Genomic DNA, 21,095 nt, shown 5'->3' on the forward strand with positions numbered 1-21,095 from the left:
GGATGTGCGTGATGTCCTTAGGTTAGTTAGGTTTAAGTAGTTCTAAGTTCTAGGGGACTGATGACCTAAGATGTTAAGTCCCATAGTGCTCAGAGCCAGAACGGCCACGGACTCGGACCTTTTCCCTACAGCATTTTAAGCAAAAACTGGGATGCTGTTGAAAACGAGCAGTGAGTGGCGCGATCTTTTCCTGTGCCCTGGGCTATTAGGCGAAGACGTGTCTCCATTGGAAACCTAAATGCCGGCAGTATTCCGTTAAAACTTCTGTATGGCCGATTTTCATCTGCGACTTGTCATAGATTATCTTTGTGGCTATGGCACGGAATTATGGCTACGTTTATTATTTTGTGCACTCTGTTTGTGAATTATGCATCAGAAATGAAAATTATATGTGTTACATGAACGACATATGGCAACTATGGAGCACTATTTTGTTAAAATGTTTGGCACGTGTGAGGTTCGGTATGTAATAAGAAACAGTTTTCTATGTTTCAAGTTCCACATAGGAAAGTTTTCGACCTAGCACCAGGGAGAAATGGTGTTTGGATGTACCGTTCTCTCTGTTGTAAGTTACTAGTGTTCGTAAGACAGCGATACTAAACAAACAAAATCTGTTGATGTAACTAAGTCCCTACTGTTCACATTCCATTGCGTTACAGTAGACGGTTTTCACTCGTCATTGGAAAGCGACACACACTACCACAGCAACTGTTCAAGATCAGCATGTCTTGTGACTAACGAAAGGCAAAGAGACTGAATTTTTTTTCTTCTTAGATCTTCTAGCAAACATTTTCGCTTTTTGTGTGAGGCAATATTCCGAGACATAGCCTGGGTTTCAGGCATCCGCAATCTACAACAGGAACGTGGAATTTTCCAACAGAAAGCGGGAGATGAAGTTGAAAACTGGGGGAGGGGGGCTGTGCCACTATTCCTCTTCGCACAAACAGCGGCGGCTCAGGCGGATGCTATACACAGCGCAGGGGAACGGGTATATTTATAGCGTCGCTAGCAGCACCAATACTAACTTGGCTTCGTGCCGGTGGAAGGTGGGAGTGGGTCGGAGACGTGGGGGGGGGGGGGGGGGCAGCAGGCGCTAATCTGTGTCCACCTCTTTAGCACCCCTTCTATGGACACGACGCGTGATCTCACGTTCGATTCGACAGGATTGTTATACAATTAGGTGCCTAAGCCACTTTAGCCTCATGAGTGATGAACGTAATTGCTAGAATCCACACATTCTAGGCAGGTTGGTTGCTGTCACATGGTGGGGCTATAGCCGAAACTTTGCGAGCGATGTGGACAGCGTTTGGAACACTAGACTCGTGTTCGAGAAGAGCGGGTTTCCAAACGTCATCCTACCATGCTGGATAAGATTTCCTGTAGCTTCTACAAGTCATTTCAGGTGAATAATTCTTCCCACAAGGGCATCACCGATTCCTAGCATAATAATTGTTTCTCTCTCAAAGGAACACAAACACTGACATTCCTTCCACCCATTAAATTTAACTAAGACAATGCTATGCAGGTCGTTCTGTCTCTTCAAAGAGACAGTCAGAGTGTTCCTACACTGTTACTCATTACCACTGTCTATCCAGTATTTGTTAGTAGGCGAAGGAAGCTGGGTCGTAGTATTCGACTGAGACATTGAAGTTAGGAAGGTGGAATAAATGAGCATAAATCCCCTTTCTTTATTACGATGCTTCTAGCAGAATTTGCTGGCTGTGGGTGTGACGGGAAGGGTAGAAACATTCCCCAAGTACTTTTCGTGTGTGGCTATTCGTCAAGGACGCTATTAATTGTCTTAGGAGAAGATCGAAATTTTCTATCATTAACCTGAAGAGATTTGGGAATTTTAAATGCTTCTATACTGGGGCACGAAACGCAATATTATTCTGAAAATGCTAGGTTCGAAGCCACCCCAAAATTTACCGTTATATTGCTAGCCTGGGCGCTCAATAAAATTTTGCAGTCGTAATTGGGTACAATCAAAGTTATGAATCGCTTACAAGGCACTAGTTTTGCCAATCAGCTGTCACAGCAACAGTGAGTCATGGGAAAACGATGCGAAAGATGCTCACTGCTGTGATCATTGAGTAGAAGAGAAAGTGGTAGCCTATCTCTGTCTCGGAAACATACGCTTTCAGTGTCTCAAAAACAGATAAACAGTCTTGGGTTAAACAATGTTCCACACGGTAACAATAGCAACGTATGGAAGCCTACGATCTATCATCTAGCAACACATGCATCGTTTTTCTCTTTCCATTCTTTTTATTATATGTTTTTCTTTTCTTTTAAATATTTACTTTGATGTAAATTCGCTCACGCACTAGCTTCGGTACGTTAGGACCACATTCGAGGTTACAGCAGTAAGGCTACGACAATACATTTACGTACTGCAGTAGATGTCTTACGTCTAACACGAAAATGAACAACAAAGCGCCGGGTTCTGCATTGAAAAGGTCGCCAAACAATCACATAATACAAAGTGTATAGCGTTACCATTATGCTATAGCCACTTTGTTATTTTAACTGAGTAACTTAGTACTCGCGATTCGGTCATGGAAGAACAGCTTTGTTGTATGAAAATACCAACATGACCTCTTTTCACAACAAGACAAGCGACCTAAAGTGGTCTACGTACGAAACTGTTTGCAGTTACAAGATCGGACCTCACAGTTGTTGCTGTTTCAGAGACCAGAGGCCTGCATAAAATTTCTTGTCATAAATTTCTCGTCATAAGTAAGACAATCGCGAGTGAAACCTTCAGGAGACACAGATAAAAACTACTGCTGCTGCGTAAAGTAGGAAGCTTCGTGGAAAAGATTTTCATTGTCTGTGTTGCTGAAGTTATCGTAAGGAGCTCGGTAGTTACCTTCATAGATGGGGACGGTGTGGGAGACACCATCTCCGGAGTCGAGCACAATACCGGTGGTACGACCGGAGGCGTACAGGGAGAGCACGGCCTGGATGGCGACGTACATGGCGGGGGCGTTGAAGGTCTCAAACATGATCTGCGTCATCTTCTCACGGTTGGCCTTGGGGTTGAGGGGAGCCTCCGTCAGCAGGATGGGGTGCTCCTCAGGAGCGACTCGCAGCTCGTTGTAGAAGGTGTGATGCCAGATCTTCTCCATGTCATCCCAGTTGGTGATGATGCCGTGCTCGATGGGGTACTTCAGGGTCAAGATACCTCTCTTGGACTGGGCCTCATCACCCACGTAGCTGTCCTTTTGACCCATACCCACCATCACACCCTGTAGGGAGAGAAGAAAATGGTAAGTGTCTGTTGCAAACGGCGACGGCGTAGTAACAAATGCACCAGAAACTTTGACAGAGACTTTGAAAAAAAGTGTTCGTTAAAATGTAAATGTTTTGTGACTAGGGCCTCCCGTCGGATAGGCCGTTCGCCGGGTGCAAGTCTTTCGATTTGACGCCACTTCGGCGATTTGCGCGTCGATGGGGATGAAATGATGATGATTAGGACAACACAACACTCAGTTCCTGAGCAGAGAAAATTTCCGGCCCTGCCGGGAATCGAACCCGGGCTCTTAGGATTGACATTATGTCGCGCTGATCATTCAGCTACCGGGGGCGAACAATGTGTTCGTTCTGGCAGTTAAAATCACTTATAAAGGAATTTCCCAATTACCAGACCAGATACTGCAGATGTTATTAGGATGGAATGGTAACAATCAGTAAAAAATTTCAGGTAGATTCGAATGATTAAGAAACTGATTTTCATGCTTTCAACTAAAAACGCAAAGTACTTCCCGACAGTGATGGTTTTCGGATTTGCTCACTTGAAATAACAAAGTTATGCGTTAGGCGTAGCTCTGAACTAGCATTTTCACTGAATTTCTCTCTATACAAAATTACCTTTCTTTCTGACGTCCGAATCTGACCGAAAACAGACATACGTGAGAGGAGGATGAGCATTATCGTTTTGGAGTATCTGTGCCAGGAAGGACTTTTAACTATACTTACGGTGCGTTTTCGTCTGAGAACACAAGGTGTGAAATCAATTTTTTTCTTGTGGTTAAACAATTATAGTTTCAATGTGAATACGAAAGTCCTCTAACTTGTGTGATGGTGTTAAAAGAAGAGGTTACATTGTTGCGAGATCACGTGCGCAGCCAGCCGGTGTGGCCGAGTGGTTCTAGGCGCTTCAGTCTGGAACCGCGCGACCGCTACGGTCGCAGGTTCGAGTCCTGCCTCGTGCATGGATGTATGTGATGTCCTTAGGTTAGTTAGGTTTAAGTAGTTCCAAGTTCTAGGGGACTGATGCCCTCAGACGTTAAGTCCCATAGTGCTCAGAGCCATTTGAACCATTTCACGTGCGCACTTGTGAAGACAAAGAATGGCGTCCCAAAGCACACGATACTCTGCCACAAGGGTATGCAAACGAAGGTACAGTTCTAACCGCAAAAATAATACTCTGATTATCGTTAGTAAAATGTTCACATTTCCGTTTCGCAACTGTATTAATTAGTGATTCATCGTCCTGAATTATGGCAGAGTTGGCTGCCGAAGGCTCAAGGGTGTACTCAGAACTGATGCGATCTACACGACAACAAATTTTATTAACAAATGTCGTGATTAGAAACTACTACCTCGTGTTTATTGTTGTTCCGCCATATTTACACCTGCATCTCTGACGAGATACATTTTTATTCAATTGGAACGTAATTTTAATAGAACAACAAGATTTTCAAGCATCTACAAATTGCTGTGTTTATAATGGCTTGCTCGGCTTTCCTTTTTTGCTGTTGTTATTTTATTTAGTATAAAAAACTCGTCTATCAGTAGAAACCGTATGGCTATTGATGGCCTTATTGTTGCTCGCCGTAAACACAAATTCTAATCGAGAGATAAGATGCTGGAACATTTGGTATATATGGTATATACAGTTCCTCATGAGCGGTTCGGTATCAAGCGTCTGATCCGCCAAACCCGGTCTTAATCCGACATAGTGATAGACAATCGCTGATGAGACTTTGTCTTCCGGGAAACCCGCAAGTGCTGAGTTAGCCTGCCAGCCCTGCTCCAGATTTGTTTGTGTGCGGATGCTCTTTGTTTACGGGTACGAGAGAGTTCGCAAACTTACCTGGTGGCGGGGGCGACCCACGATGGATGGGAAGACGGCGCGGGGAGCGTCGTCTCCGGCGAACCCGGCCTTGCACATACCGGATCCATTGTCCACCACGAGCGCAGCAACGTCGTCGTCGCACATGTTGACGGTCTTGGCTTTGCTTGGTTACTCTGCAACACAACACAGTGGGCCCGTCAGGCAGTTTCCCGTCGCACAACACGACACAGTACAGTAAAATACTCAAATGCATTTCACAGAACAACAAGCTGAGTCGATAACAGAAGGATCTGATACCGCACAGTGGCTGACTACACAAGTTTGCCCCACGGATTGATTATGTGCTTTCTAAAATTTCATTAGTAGTGGCCAGTCATTGACAATTTGCAATGAAACGCAGCTAACGATATTTCCGTTCACTGCTCTAAAGTTCATACAAATTTTGCTGTCAGATTTACGGGCGTTAGACAGTCAACGTTCTAGCTTGCTATTTAAGCTTGTATCGCACCACTAGTACAAACATAATCGCCAGGGTGGTTCACATTTTAGAGCCGTACAATTTGAGGAGTAATTTATTGGTGTGTACCAAACCCCTTCTTATAGCATATACAACAAAAGAAATGTCCCTTCGTTTTGTAACGCAGTTTGTTCGGCCCTCCTTGCTTTTATGATCCTTCTTTGTATAACTCCTCCCAGTAATGCGTACTGCTCACAAGTGAATTGCTCAGGCCCGTCATTTACTGGTAACAACAGCTCCCTCCCTGAGAAGAAATCTTATTAAGTCCACGCTAACCGCTTGAAAGAAATAATGATCTAATCAGCAAAGACGATTCAAACAAAAGCGAAACACCCCAAAAGAATTGCAATACCTCACACATGTGATATACGGCTATGATTTATAAAATGTGATCGGTACGTCAGTGTTCCAGACTACACCAAAGAAAATCAAAATTCTGAACAAAATATTCATTGCCTTCACCCCATCTGAGAAGCTTAAACAACCTTCCTCTTCTATGCAACTTTTACACCAGGCTAGCATTCGAGATAAACTGCTTTCAGATATCAGTTCGCCCATCGTGAGTTAATTTTCCCAAGGATCACTTCAGGTTAAATGCTGGGATGGTTGCTGTTACAGGCCCAATATTGACGCAGAGCTTTCACAATAGTAAAATTAAAGGAACAGCAACCAGTAGCTACCAACTTCACTCGCTTTATCATCTTCTTGTTATATCTTTTAAACTTACAATAGTTTTTGACCTACTTTCACGTAGTGTTATACAACTACTAACTCATGGACGACTATTATTTTCATGCTAGGTCCTGACGCTGAACAGGCAATACCAAAACATACTATAAGGCTAATACACAGGCATCGCTATGATTGCGTAGTCAGAACACGGAGGAAACATAAGAAACGTGTGGCTCGTTCAATTATTTCGTTCTTGGTGCGTCAGGGAAGCATTGCACCTTAAAATCGAAGGTATTTCGTGATGTCCATGAGAATCGAGACTTCCAGACATATCAGGAGCCATCTGCTGCTCCTTACTGGAGTGTCAGGTAGTGAAAACTGAAATTTATTTAATTCCTACATCAGCTGAAACGAATGTGTTAAGAGAAACTTTTCCCCAGGAAGTACTATATAACCAGAGACTTCGCATCTCCACTGATAAAACATGTATATCAGGGAAACGGTAGCTCCATTTTGTTGAAAGGATAGTTTACATTCGTTTTGGTATCAAAAACATTGATCGTTCATTAGAATTCGATCAGCCTCGCTTTGTCACATTCTCCTCGACGGCATGCATACTGTTTCCACGATGTATTGAGTCTCCAAACTTACTGGTAGTCCTAAGTATGTTATTTTCAAAATTGCACGCCCCTGTACAGATTTGAGAACTGCTGGGTACTAATTACAATATTCGAGCTGTGTATTAAACTATTTACATTTCCGACATAAACTTGACTCGACCTCGCTGAGCGTCTTGTCTAAGTTTTGAGGACTGGCGAGTAGTTTCAGCAGTCCACTATAAAGTGCTGGACACATCAACGTGCCAGTCGATTGTTGCACTTTGCTAGACGTCGAAACGACCGTCCTCTTCGAAAGTGAAAGAAACGCTGTAGCAAATCAGGGCCAAGCAACGGTCAACGTATAATCAGAAAATCTGTACTGCTTAGCACTTTTTACACAGAAAGAAGATTTGGCACATCTGAAAGTTAAGCTGAGCGGAAGGACAGTCGTAGGACCAACCACAGGCTGTGTCCGAGACTTTCACAAATTGGATTAAGCTTTGTAGGAAGTGGGGTTCGAGTCCCCGGCCACTTGTCGGATTTTCCACGACTTTCGTATATCACTTCCGGCTAATGTTACGATGATTCTCTCGAGAAGAACACTTTAGATTTACTCCCCCCACCCCCCCTTCCTTGTACAAGTGAGCCGTTCTTCGGTCTGTAACGAAGTCGACGACGATGAAATGTTAAGACTCTTAAAACTTTCCGAAACGGTCGGATTGCTGACCTAGCACTGAGTTAACAGAACCCCGGAGGCACACGAGAGCGTTCGAGCCGTCGCACTCGAGGAGTCACTGCGGGTCGTCGGCACTGCACTGTACGTACCCTGTGGGAAGTGTGACGACTCGGCCGGCGGGTCCTCCGGTGCGCAGCTTCTGGCAGCGAGTGGGAGCGGCGGGCGGCGGCGGCGACTATATGCCCCGTGCCGGGGGAGGGGCGCGCCGACAGGAATAGCCGTCGCCCAAACAAGGCAGTGGGGAGGCGGCGCTGCGCGCGCACCCCGCCCAAATACGGGCCGCGCCGGGGGCGGCGGCGGCGGCGGCGGCGCCGGCCGAGGGCGGCGGTATTCCCGGCAGCGGCGGGGGGCGGGCGGCGGGGGGCGGCCGGACTGCCGCCCGGGCCCGCCGCCATACGCCTCACCACTTTCGCACGCTTCCAGCTCGCGCAGGCCACCGGCTCTCGGATCAACACGCTACATCTATGGCCGATCGTCATCAGCTTTCCCTCACTTTCGAGGATCTCCACCGTGAGGATTCTGCAAATGATTCTGTCGAAGCCGGGCTGCAAGATCTTGCAGTCGAGACCCAGCCCTCTAGCTTTAAATTCTCTGTCCAGCGGACAGGTGGTCGTACATGCGGTCTCATTGCAAGTCCACCATCTCGTTGTTCTACCATACAACAAGCCCCTACGCTATTTGCAGAGTATTTATCTCCAATGACACCAGTCGCAAAATTCTGCAGTGTTCCACGAAATGGCCCAGTTCCATCTGACCACTTTCGCACGAATCCAAGCAAAGTAGACCATCATTTCTCGAATGAACACATATCATCATCTTTCTTTACTATGCAGTATCATTATGCCCACAGTGACTGTCCTGAATCTCTTTCTGCTGGAGCTAAGCCGCAGTTTCGTTTTACAGTGATAGCCCGGAACTAATTACATATGGTGTCCCACAAGATTCCATATTAGGACTCATACTTTTTGACCATTCAGCAGCAGCGTTACCAGAAGCCAATTCTGTTTTGTTTGCGTATGGTACGAACATTGCAATAAATAGCAGTCCACGCGCAGCTTTAGAAATATCACACAATGAAATCTTCTTGGACGTCAGTAGATGATTCCTAACCAATTATTTACTACATAATTTGGAAAAGACACACTTATAAGATGCTACCTCCCAGTACATGTCTAAATGTAATATGATGACATGGTCTACATTCTTGAGGATCTCCTTATTACGGATCTGTAGAGCAGAAAGTGTATCTGTATCACAGTGTCCAAAATGCTGGAGATCATCTATGTTGTCTCATTGCAATGACCGTAAGCTTGATGTTCCACAACACCGACAAATCTTCTGGGCTTTTGGTAGAGAATTTATCTCGATTCCCTTCACCACACAAAACTTAAAATTTCTGTATAAAATCTGGGTAATGTTTTCCCGGCTACTAACAAAACCGGGATCTTCCAAACGCATCGATTACGCCCACCTTCCTTCAGTGTATGGAGAGCACCTATTACTGCCACACCGGAAGGCTCTGAATACACAGTACCATCACATCTCTTTCTGGTTTTGCCACCGAGCGAGATGGCACAAGCATTTTACGCGATTGCTTCAGTAAGACCATGGCCGGTTTACTTCTAGATTGTCGACCAACTAATCTCAATGTTGACTAAATATTGAACTGTAAGTTTCCTTTAGTTTACTTTGAGGGCTGTTCTACGGAATATATAACTTTTTTGACGACAGAAATTTTCCGTATGTCTTTGGTTTGCATTTATTAGACCATCGTCGAAGATACAGAGGGTTAGAAAACCATTGCTGAAAACTGTACGAGTAATTCGGCTGTCCGAGGACTTGCTGTACATTCACTAACGCCCGAGGAGTTCCGGAGGAGAAATCGTTAGGGTCCTCTCTCATTGCCTCACGGAAGTTACAGATGAAAGTGAATTTCAAATACTCAAACGAATAGTGCATGTTTACTGAAATGCGTCTCTTATTATGTATTTCGAAATACCGTTATGAGTAGGATGATTTTCTCTCTTGTTTTTACCGTAAAAGGTCATTGAGAACACGATCTTTTTATATGAAACAGTACTGCAGATTTCATAATCGAGAAAGAATGACTTAGTTACGGCACTATGAAAAGAAAGACGAAATTCGCACGGATTGTCTTAGGGGCGCATAGAAAGTATAAATTTCGATTGCCGATTGAGATTTGTTTCCATATTCTGGTTACACATCCAGTGCATGTGCGATGTTGTTCGATCAGCAGAATTCGCATTGTTTTGATGACCTCGACGGCGTTAATAATTCTTATCCTGCTATTTTTTCCTTCACAGTGAAGCAAAAAAAAAAAAGTGTGCTATTGAGATCACAATATAAATGGTAACCATAATTCCGCAGTTTTTTAATATGCACTCATTTTTAGTAATGATAACATGTCTCCTAGATGTAGAAAAAGATCCTGACTCAACATTAGTTTTAAGGTTAATGACGATTTATACCCTTTGCTCTCCAGTGGTAATAGTTCTAAAGCAGTGAGTCGAAAATCCATATATATATATATATATATATATATATATATATATATATATATATATATATGGTTTTTCGAAAAAGTGGATGAGTGTGTAAATGGGCGTCGATTTTTGTAAACAATATCCATTCTGAAAATTAATTCTGGTAATAGCTTCTAACTATGCAGCATTGCAGTTGGCAGTTTGGTAGTTATAAATTATTAATGAATATACAAAACCTTGTACATATTTTACTGATTTTATTACAAAAATGTTCTTTTGATGCGTGATATGAAATGTTGCTGTTGTTCTGAAACGCATATTGCGGATCTATGACGGCGTATCTGCTGCAGGCTGGAGAGGAAAGGACGAATAACAAGAGCTTGCAGGGTCATATTCTTTGCAATTCAGCTATTATCCGTAACTTGAAATTATATTTAGAGATGCGTGCTTCGGAAAGAGTAGATATGACTTCGGATTTTGGAGAAACGCTAATATTTGAATGTGTTTGCAGACTAAGCGGATAAAAGTGAATAAAAAAACCGTGCGGAAACGTCAGAGGGACGAATCTTCACATGGGTACACAGCGGAGTCGAGCCACGGCAATGGCTCCTAATCAAGTGTCACTGTTAATTGTTAACAAGTCTGTGCACATGACGTTTGTGTTCATTCCAGTGGGGCTGGGGATGACAGAGATGTTCCACGCGCTTCACGTGCGAAAACAGCCACGCGTATCGTAAGCGATGGTGGTATAAACGCACTTTCCTGTATCGGCCAGGCCACAGTTGTGCGGCGCGGAATTCCGTGGCGCCCCGTGCAGTGAGAATAGCTCGCCAGAGACACTGCCAAGCGGGACGCCCCCTCAGAAAAGATCGCAACTTGCTGCCTGGCTGTACCCTACACCCACGAGGCCATGTCTGCTAACCGAACTGCAGAATGTCGATTACACGTGACAATGTTGTGTGGTGGACCGAGATTCGAATGCGTATCTCTGCGTTTTACGGGCAGTGCCCTAAAAATTATGAAACTCGAACATGCCGCACCGGCAGACTCAGGCAATCAACTTGTCACGGGGTGCTCTCCTCCTCAGTCCGAAAGCAGTGTTAACGTATCCCACATAATCAACGAAACAATATACAGGGTGTCCATCATCATCATCATCATCATCATCATCAGGTTTTCACATGTAGCTATCCATGCAGTCTTGTCATTTGCTACCCTCTTTGTTTTGTCATAATTGTTTCCTATCTTATGCTATCCACCATCTGGTATCTTCTGCGCGCTCTTCTTCTTTTCCTTCTTCTTCCATTCACAGTTCCTTCCACAGCATCCATTAGTCAACGATCACTTCTCATCAAGTGTCCAAGCTAATTATGTTTCCTCTTCCTGATTACCTTTGAAATTTATCATTTTAGTTGAACCAACTGTGGGTTCTTGCTGAGACATTGCAAATTAGCTAAACAGACACTGATTTTTGCCTTGTTACTGCACAACCTAGGTTTCGGGTTATAGGCCCATTTTCATTTTTATTTGTGCATTATCATCTTTGGGAATCAGTAATGTACTTCAAAATTTATCTCTCTTTCTCCACTCTTCTCAACGCCTGTTCATTTCTCACTTTGTCTACCAATTTTATCCCTTTCGTCCTCTTCCAAATCCATATCTCAAATGCTTCTGTTCGTCTTTCTTCCTCTTTTCACAGTATGCATGTGTCAGCTCCGTATAATGCCACGCTACATATGCGGCACTTCGCCAGTCTCTTCCTCAGACCCCTGCCCGTGCACCCACATAGAAGTCTCCTCTTCTTATTCACTGCCTCCTTGACATTGCTGTACGTGTTTTCACCTCCTTATTACATCTCATGTCGTCCGTAATATTGCTTCTCAGATATTTGAGAGCACTAACTTGTTCTATATCGTCCTGTCCTAACTTTGTAGTATAGTCCCTAAAAGAACATTCCAGTTATAAATTTTAACAGTATCGACTGTAAGTGCTGTAGAATGTTGATTCGAGGACACAATTAAAGAGTAAGTCAAACGAGTTTTGGATAAGCGCATGCGCGAGTACCTCTTAGCTGTTTTCCTGCTTGCAGCGCCACGTACGTAAAATGGTGACTCCTGAGTGTAAAACGTTTCTGTTCTGCAGTTTGCTGAGAGTAAATCTGTAATTTCAGCTGAACGCGCGTTTCGTTTAAGATTAATTGTGATCCTTCAGGTGGCAAAAATATCCGCCGATGTTATCATCAATCTGAAACGGCTAGATGTGCGTGTAAAGGGAAAATATCGGAATGACTTTAAGTTTCTAAAGAAGACGTTGACCGTATGAGACCATCTTACTTTCATCGGCGTAAGAAGTCTGTTCAGAAAGTAAGTCTTGAATTTCAGTTGCCAAAGACAAGTGTGGAAGATTTTAAGAAAACTTTTACACATGTGTCCATATCGGCTGCAGTTTTTATATGCTTTAACGCCATGTGACTGTGGTATACGTTCTAACTCTGCAAGTGAGTTGTTGCAGAGGGAAGATAACTTTCTTGACTTGTCGACGTTCAGTGACGACACAACTTTTCATCTAAGTGGGAAGGTACGAAGCATTTCCAGAAAGTAAGTACCGTTTTGGAAAAAAATTTCATAAAAACATATTTTTCAAATCAAAGATAGAGCATATATTAAACCATTTTTCGACATAGTTGCATGTTTCAGACAATAGTCATAGCAGGAAACCAACTTTTCTATCCACTCTTCATAGAAAGAAGCCGCCAGTGACTGCTGACCCCGATTTTTGCGTCGTCATTGATGTCAAAACGCCTTTCTGCAAAATCACGCTTCAGGTTCAAGAACAAGTGGTAGTCAGAACGTGAGAGATCGAAGCTGTGTGGCGGGTGATCCAACTGCTTCCAACTGAATTGCTGAATAAGGTTTTGACTGACACCAGCAGAATGGAGATGTGCGTTGTTAAGAGGCAACACAATGCCTTGACTGAGCATTCCACGTCATAGAGCTCCGATCTCTCACCTTCAATCACTTGTTCTGGAACTTGAAGCGTGACTTGGGAAGAAGGCATTTTGACAGCGATGATGACACGAAAAATGGTTTTCAGAAGTGGCTGTCTTCATTGCCAGCATCTTTTTGTGAAGAAGGCATAGAAACGTTGGTTTCCCGCCATGACAAATGTCTGACCAATGGTGTCAAAAGAATGGCTCTGAGCACTATGGGACTTAACATCTGAGCTCATCAGTCCCCTAGACTTAGAACTACTTAAACCTAACTAACCTAAGGACATCACACATATCCATTCCTGAGGCAGGATTCGAACCTGCGACCGTAGCAGCAGCGGGGTGCCAGACTGAAGCGCCAATGGTGTCAACTTTATAAAAAATTTGTTTAAGTTATACTCTACTTGTAAAAATAAATTTTTGTTTTGAAAAAAGTTTTATGTGTTTTTTTCCAAAACTGTACTTACTTTTCGGATAAGCCTCGTAAATACCCATAATGTTCGTATCTGGGGGTCAGAACATTCTCATGAACTTGTACAGTATAAAAGAGATTCCAGAAATTAAACGTTTTCCGTGCTTGGTCCCGACGTCAAGGTGTAAGGACTATTTTTTTTTTCTCACTTAAGCCACCGTAAAAGGGGGTAGCTTGTCTGAATATGTTGCAAGACTGGCTCTCTCCACAACTGGAAGGTGAACCTGAAAATTTCATCTGGCAGCACAATGAAGCCCCTCCCCATTGGCAGCTCTCTGTACTAGGGTGGTTGAACGTCGAAGTCCCTGACCATTGGAATGGCCGCAATGGTCAATACGACACAGTTCTTTCCCGGTGGCTTCCACGTTCACCTGACCTCACGCCATGCGATTTTTTTCATTTGAAGCTTTATAAAAATTGTCTCTACGTTCCGTCACTAGCTAATGACTTGGCAGAGTTGAGACACAGAATTTCAGAAGCTATTGCTTCCACTAATCCGGACTTGTTAACCAAAGTGTCGGAAGAATTGGATCTTAGGTTGGATGTGTGCTGTATGACTAAAGGTGCGCAACTTGAACATCTGTAAGAAAAATTAGGCTGGTTTATCTCCAGTTTGATGTATGATTTATTTTAAATTGACAAAATTAAACTGCTAATAAGTGGGAAGTTACTCATGTTCCGCCTGATGCCTAATCTTGGAAGACAGGTCCTGAAAAACAATCTCACAATTAAACTACTTATAGTTTTGGAAAGAGCTTTTGACAATGTTGACTAGAATACACTCTTCAAATTTCAGAAGTTATCAGGGACAAAATATACGTAGCGAAATATTCTACAAAATATAGAAACCATACTGCAGATGTAAGAGTCTGAAGACATTAAAGGGAAGCAGTATTTGAGAAGCGAGTTAGAAGCCATTATAACATATTCCCCATGTTTCCCTGTGCATTTGGCAAGCAGTAAAAGAAACCAAAAGCGAAATATGGCTAAAGAATTAAAATTCAAGTAGCAGAAATAAAGAAATTAAACTTTGTTGATGACGCTGTAATTTTGCCATAGACGTAAAGGACTTAGAAGAGCAGATGTATGGAATGGATGATGTCTAGAAAAAGAGTTTAATAAGACGAACATAAATAAAAGCAAAACAAGCAAATGAAGTGTACTAGAGGTAAATCAGGCGATGCTGAGGGAATGAGATTAGAAAATGAGACGCTGAAGATAGTAAATGAGTTTTGCTCTGTGGTTAGCAAAATAGTGGCGACGGCAGAAGTAAAAAGCGCAGACTGGCAGTAGCAATAACAGCTTGTCTGAAAGAATTAAAATGTTAACATTGCATATAAATTTAACCTTATGTTATTTTAAGGAGGCGATGATTCAAAGTTTTTAAAAAGTTTTGAAATTTCATAAGCTGGTGCAATAATTTTACTATGGCACTTAATCGATCCTTAATAAAGTGACATAAAGATGGTGGACCAGTTGATGATTTTCAAAAAATTAATTTAAATATTATAAATTGTTTTCTGAAAGGATTTTCGCGGAATGTAGCTTTATATGGAATTGGAACGCAGATGATAAACAGCCAGACAAGAAGAAAATATGAGGTTTTAAAATGTAGGGATATAGAAAATGTTGAAGGTTAGATGGGTATTTCGCATATTTAATAAAAAGGTACTCAATCGAATCGGGAATAAAAGAACTATTTGGCAAACATAGTTAAAACTAAGGGTTAGGTTGGTACGACACATATCAAGAACTAGTTAATTTAGTAATGAAAGGAAGTGTGAGGACAATAAACATGATCAAGTGGATGTAGGTCGCAGTAGTTACGCAGAGGTGAAGACACTTGCGCAGGAGGACAGAATGGATAACTACATCAAACCTGTCTTCGAACTGGAGGCCATAACAACGGAATGAGAGAATTAATGTTATGTAGGCCGTATTTCCACGCAATGACTGCTCTGCATAAAACGAATGCATATCTGCTTCGTCTTGGAAAGGTGTTGTGGGTCATTAATCTGCCCATTCTAACAACGCGACATAGTTGTTTTTGGTACTATGAAGCAGAAAAGTGAAAGAAAGTATTAAGATTCATTACTTTTTTAACCTCAAGTCAGAAACATGCTAATTCACAGCTGATACACAAATCACTGAATGTACGTCTTCAGGCGAAAATACAACACACGAGATGCTTTGCTCTTCATACTACGTCTACCGAATAGCTCGGAACATTTGAGGCACTTGTGGATCAAATGGTTCAAATGGCTCTGAGCACTATGGGACTGAACTGCTGAGGTCATCAGTCCCCTAGAACTTAGAACTACTTAAACCTAACTAACCTAAGGACATCACACACATCCATGCCCGAGGCAGGATTCGAACCTGCGACCGTAGCGGTCGCGCGGTTCCTGAATGTAGCGCCTAGAACCGCTCGGCCACTCCGACCGGCACTTGTGGACCATAATCACAAATTTGGACATGTCATGTCGAACCAGTGTTCATTTTTCTCATATCGTTGGTCAACTTTGAAAGAAGATAGTATGTAAAATTTTAGCTGCGGATATAAACTGAAAGCACTAAAAATAAACTATAGTATGACATTTTTCGCCCGGTTTCCGTGCTTGAAACTGCCTCGCGTACGGCCCTGCATTTCTCTCGCTTCTCTGCGAGCCGCTCTCTCGTCACAGCGATGCGAGTGCTGATTCGCCGATTGAAAGCTTTCGAAAGATACTAAATATTCGTAAGAAAATTAAATTTCTATCTTAGCTGTAACATTATTTCCAAGTTGATATGGAATATACGCACATAAATACGAAATTTCCACACACTGTTATTACTTCTAACTTCAGCAAAAAGTTACGACCCGTGGCTCTACCTTCATTCGATCTCTGCGAAACCATACATTTCAGCAGGATAATGCACGACCGCATGTTGCAGGTCCTGTACGGGCCGTTCTGGATACATAAAATGTTCGACTGCTGCCCTGGCCAGCACATTCCCCAGATCTCTCACCAATTGAAAACGTCTGGTCAATGGTGGCCGAGAAACTGTCTCATCACAATACGCCAGTCACTACTCTTGATGAAATGTGGTATCGTGTTGAAGCTACATGTGCAGCTGTACCTGTACACGCCATCCAAGCCTTGTTTGACTCAATTCTCAGGCGTATCAAGGCCGTTATTATGGCCGGAGGTGGTTGTTCTGGGTACTGATTTCTCAGGATCTATGCACCCAAGTTGCGTGAAAATGTAATCACATGTCAGTTCTAGTATAATATATTTGTCCAAAGAATACCCGTTTATCATCTGCATTTCTTCTTGGTGTAGCAATTTTAATGGCCAGTAGTGTAATAAACACATTTCATTTTTTTTTATTTTATCCTGAGTACAAAACAAACCATAACCAAATGCTTTTTTGTTAGTTGGTTGTAGGAGCAATGAGTAAGTAGGAAGCTCGCACCCGAACGCCTGCAGGGAAATCTCATCGCCAACTGACTGGTTATTCAGTGGAACGCTACAAAGTGTTATGAAATTGAAATCAGAAAAACTTTGCTAATTTCGAGCCACTGAATTCTGAACTAGTGTTAAGGTTTCCATATTAGCTCTAGTTTCCAAACTACATGCTTTCCTTTAATTTCACTGTTTTCACTAAATATTGGGCCTCCTGCGCAAAGAGTTGGCAGCACTGCCTGAGCTCGACGTAATTCTCTCCTGACGGTATCAGCACGTGATCGAGTACATGTCATGCTTGTGTTAATCACGTGATCAGTAGCGTTTTGCCCAAATATTTAGGTGTAAGACTTTTTGTAATAAAAGGGTCGTGTATGTTACGCTTCTTGATTCTTACTTCTTGACTCTTATCGGTCTTGTGCTAGATATACTTTAGGCTGACTTCCACTGTTAACAGTTACGTATCACAATGTCTGGTAAATGTGCTAATAATGCATATGACTTATGCTATATTTTTGGTCAAGCAACATTTGCTTTGAGAAAGTGTTCAGTTATGCCTTATATAAATTGCCATATTTCTTGTATTGCGGCTGTAAAATAGATCACTAAGACAAAAAATAGTCACCTCAGGAGTACTGTAGTACGCCTTCCGCTCTTGACATATCACTGGAAATGTCGTATGCCATTTTAACTGTAGATACTTTGGGGTGAGACCACCATCCAAACTAATAACTGCTATTTCTATATGACTGCCCTGTAGATAAAGAAATACCAAGAGTTAAGTAACCTAATGTACACTCAGTAGTTCCCCCTGTGCTTTAAGACAAACTACTTCCTGATAGTGAACCTTCCATGTCATTTCTATAAGCACTAATGAATTCTCATCTGAAGAGAAACCATCCAGTTCGAGAAATGCAAATACTTCTACAGGTACATTCTTTTCGATCCGCAAGATGACTTCTTTAAAATTGAAGGTGACCTAGCAGACTGCAAAGACGTGGACGGTCTGCTGGATGCACCGAATATGATGTACAGTTCTGATCAAGGGCAACTTTTTGTTAATTCTTCCAAGACAACTATTAAAACAACACGTTTATACTCTGGTAAAAAGTCGTCTTATTTTCCTGTAACGAATGCTACCCTTTCAAGAGAAAGTGTCCAAATAAGTGAACTATCATGATGCGAGCGTTCTATGCAAGTTGCCGATAAGATGTTTGCAGGAACTTTAAAGTTGTTTCCATATTATTAGGACCCCCCATGAACCATGGACCTTGCCGTTGGTCGGGAGGCTTGCGTGCCTCAGCGATACAGATAGCCGCACCGTAGGTGCAACCACAACGGAGAGGTATCTGTTGAGAGGCCAGACAAACGTGTGGTTCCTGAAGAGGGGCAGCAGCCTTTTCAGTAGTTGCAGGGGCAACAGTCTGGATGATTGACTGATCTGGTCTTGTAACAATAACCAAAACGGCCTTGCTGTGCTGGTACTGCGAAAGGCTGAAAGCAAGGGGAAACTACAGCCGTAATTTTTCCCAAGGGCATGCAGCTTTACTGTATGATTAAATGATGATGACGTCCTCTTGGGTAAAATTTTCCGGAGGTAAAATAGTCCCCCACTCGGATCTCCGGGCGGGGACTACTCAAGAGGATGTCGTTATCAGGAGAAAGAAAACTGGCGTTCTACGGATCGGAGCGTGGAATGTCAGATCCCTTAATCGGGCAGGTAGGTTAGAAAATTTAAAAAGGGAAATGGATAAGTTAAAGTTAGATATAGTGGGAATTAGTGAAGTTCGGTGGCAGGAGGAACAAGACTTCTGGTCAGGTGACTACAGGGTTATAAACACAAAATCAAATAGGGGTAAAGCAGGAGTAGGTTTAATAACGAATAGGAAAATAGGAATGCGGGTAAGCTACTACAAACAGCATAGTGAACGCATTATTGTGGCCAAGATAGACACAAAGCTCATGCCTACTACAGTAGTACAAGTTTATATGCCAACTAGCTCTGCAGATGACGAAGAAATTGAAGAAATGAATGATGAAATAAAAGAAATTATTCAGATAGTGAAGGGAGACGAAGATTTAATAGTCATGGGTGACTGGAATTCGAGTGTAGGAAAAGGTAGAGAAGGAAACGTAGTAGGTGAATATGGATTGGGGCTAAGAAATGAAAGAGGAAGCCGCCTGGTAGAGCACAACATAATCATAGCTAACACTTGGTTTAAGAATCATGAAAGAAGGTTGTATACATGGAAGAACCCTGGAGATACTAAAAGGTATCAGATAGATTATATAATGGTAAGACAGAGATTAAGGAACCAGGTTTTAATTGTAAGACATTTCCAGGGGCAGATGTGGACTCTGACCACAATCTATTGGTTATGACCTGTAGATTAAAACTGAAGAAACTGCAAAAAGGTGGGAATTTAAGGAGATGGGACCTGGATAAACTGAAAGAACCAGAGGTTGTACAGAGTTTCAGGGAGAGCATAAGGGAACAATTGACAGGAATGGGGGAAAGAAATACAGAAGAAGAAGAATGGGTAGCTTTGAGGGATGAAGTAGTGAAGACAGCAGAGGATCAAGTAGGTAAAAAGACGAGGGCTAGTAGAAATCCTTGGGTAACAGAAGAAATATTGAATTTAATTGATGAAAGGAGAAAATATAAAAATGTAGTAAATGAAGCAGGAAAAAAGGAATACAAACGTCTCAAAAATGAGATCGGCAGGAAGTGCAAAATGGCTAAGCAGGGATGGCTAGTGGACAAATGTAAAGATGTAGAGGCTTATCTCACTAGGGGTAACATAGATACTGCCTACAGGAAAATTAGAGAGACCTTTGGAGATAAGAGAACGACTTGTATGAGTATCAAGAGCTCAGATGGAAATACAGTTCTAAGCAAAGAAGGGAAAGCAGAAAGGTGGAAGGAGTATATAGAGGGTCTATACAAGGGCGATGTACTTGAGGACAATATTATGGAAATGGAAGAGGATGTAGATGAAGATGAAATGGGAGATACGATACTGCGTGAAGAGTTTGACAGAGCACTAAAAGACCAGAGTCGAAACAAGGCCCCTGGAGTAGACAACATTCCACTAGAACTACTGATAACTTTGGGAGAGCCAGTCCTGACAAAACTCTACCATCTGGTGAGCAAGATGTATGAAACAGGCGAAATACCCTCAGACTTCAAGAAGAATATAATAATTCCAATCCCAAAGAAAGCAGGTGTTGACAGATGTGAGAATTAGCGAACTATCAGCTTAATAAGTCACAGATGCAAAATACTAACACGAATTCTTTACAGACGAATGGAAAAACTAGTAGAAGCCAACATCGGGGAAGATCAGTTTGGATTCCGTAGAAACACTGGAACACGTGAGGCAATACTGACCTTACGACTTATCTTAGAAGAAAGATTAAGGAAAGGCAAACCTACGTTTCTAGCATTTGTGGACTTAGAGAAAGCTTTGACAATGTTGACTGGAATACTCTCTTTCAAATTCTAAAGGTGACAGGGGTTAAAAAACAGGGAGCAAAAGGCTATTTACAATTTGTACAGAAACCAGATGGCAGTTATAAGAGTCGAGGGGCACGAGAGGGAAGCAGTGGTTGGGAAGGGAGTGAGACAGGGTTGTAGCCTCTCCCCGATGTTATTCAATCTGTATATTGACCAAGCAGTAAAGGAAACAAAAGAAAAAATCAGAGTAGGAATTAAACTCCATGGGGAAGAAATAAAAACTTTGAGGTTCGCCGATGACATTGTAATTCTGTCAGAGACAGCAAAGGACTTGGAAGAGCAGTTGAATGGAATGGACAGTGTCTTGAAAGGAGGATATAAGATGAACATCAACAAAAGCAAAACGAGGATAATGGAATGTAGTCAAATTAAGTCGGGTGATGCTGAGGGAATTAGATTAGGAAATGAGGCACTTAAAGTAGTAAAGGAGTTTTGCTATTTGGGGAGCAAAATAACTGATGATGGTCGAAGCAGAGAGGATATAAAATGTAGACTGGTAATGGCAAGGAAAGCGTTTCTGAAGAAGACAAATTTGTTAACATCGAGTATAGATTTAAGTG

The 21,095-nt window shown here is 42.4% G+C and overlaps 1 protein-coding gene across 1 annotated transcript in view; it reads right to left on the reverse strand.

Moving 5' to 3' along the window:
• Positions 1-7,853, reverse strand: part of LOC126482388 (actin, muscle) — an 11,304-nt gene extending 3,451 nt beyond the window's left edge. The window contains exons 1-3 of the mRNA XM_050106499.1: positions 7,697-7,853; positions 5,102-5,256; positions 2,873-3,251 (exon numbers count right to left, since the gene is read on the reverse strand). Of these exons, the coding sequence (XP_049962456.1) occupies positions 2,873-3,251; positions 5,102-5,227 (505 nt within the window). The 5' untranslated portion in view covers positions 5,228-5,256; positions 7,697-7,853. The remainder of the gene's footprint in view (positions 1-2,872; positions 3,252-5,101; positions 5,257-7,696) is intronic.
• Positions 7,854-21,095: the final 13,242 nt, after the last annotated feature.

The sequence above is a fragment of the Schistocerca serialis genome, chromosome 1, assembly GCF_023864345.2.
Source record: "Schistocerca serialis cubense isolate TAMUIC-IGC-003099 chromosome 1, iqSchSeri2.2, whole genome shotgun sequence".
NCBI classification, from domain to species: Eukaryota; Metazoa; Arthropoda; class Insecta; order Orthoptera; family Acrididae; genus Schistocerca; species Schistocerca serialis.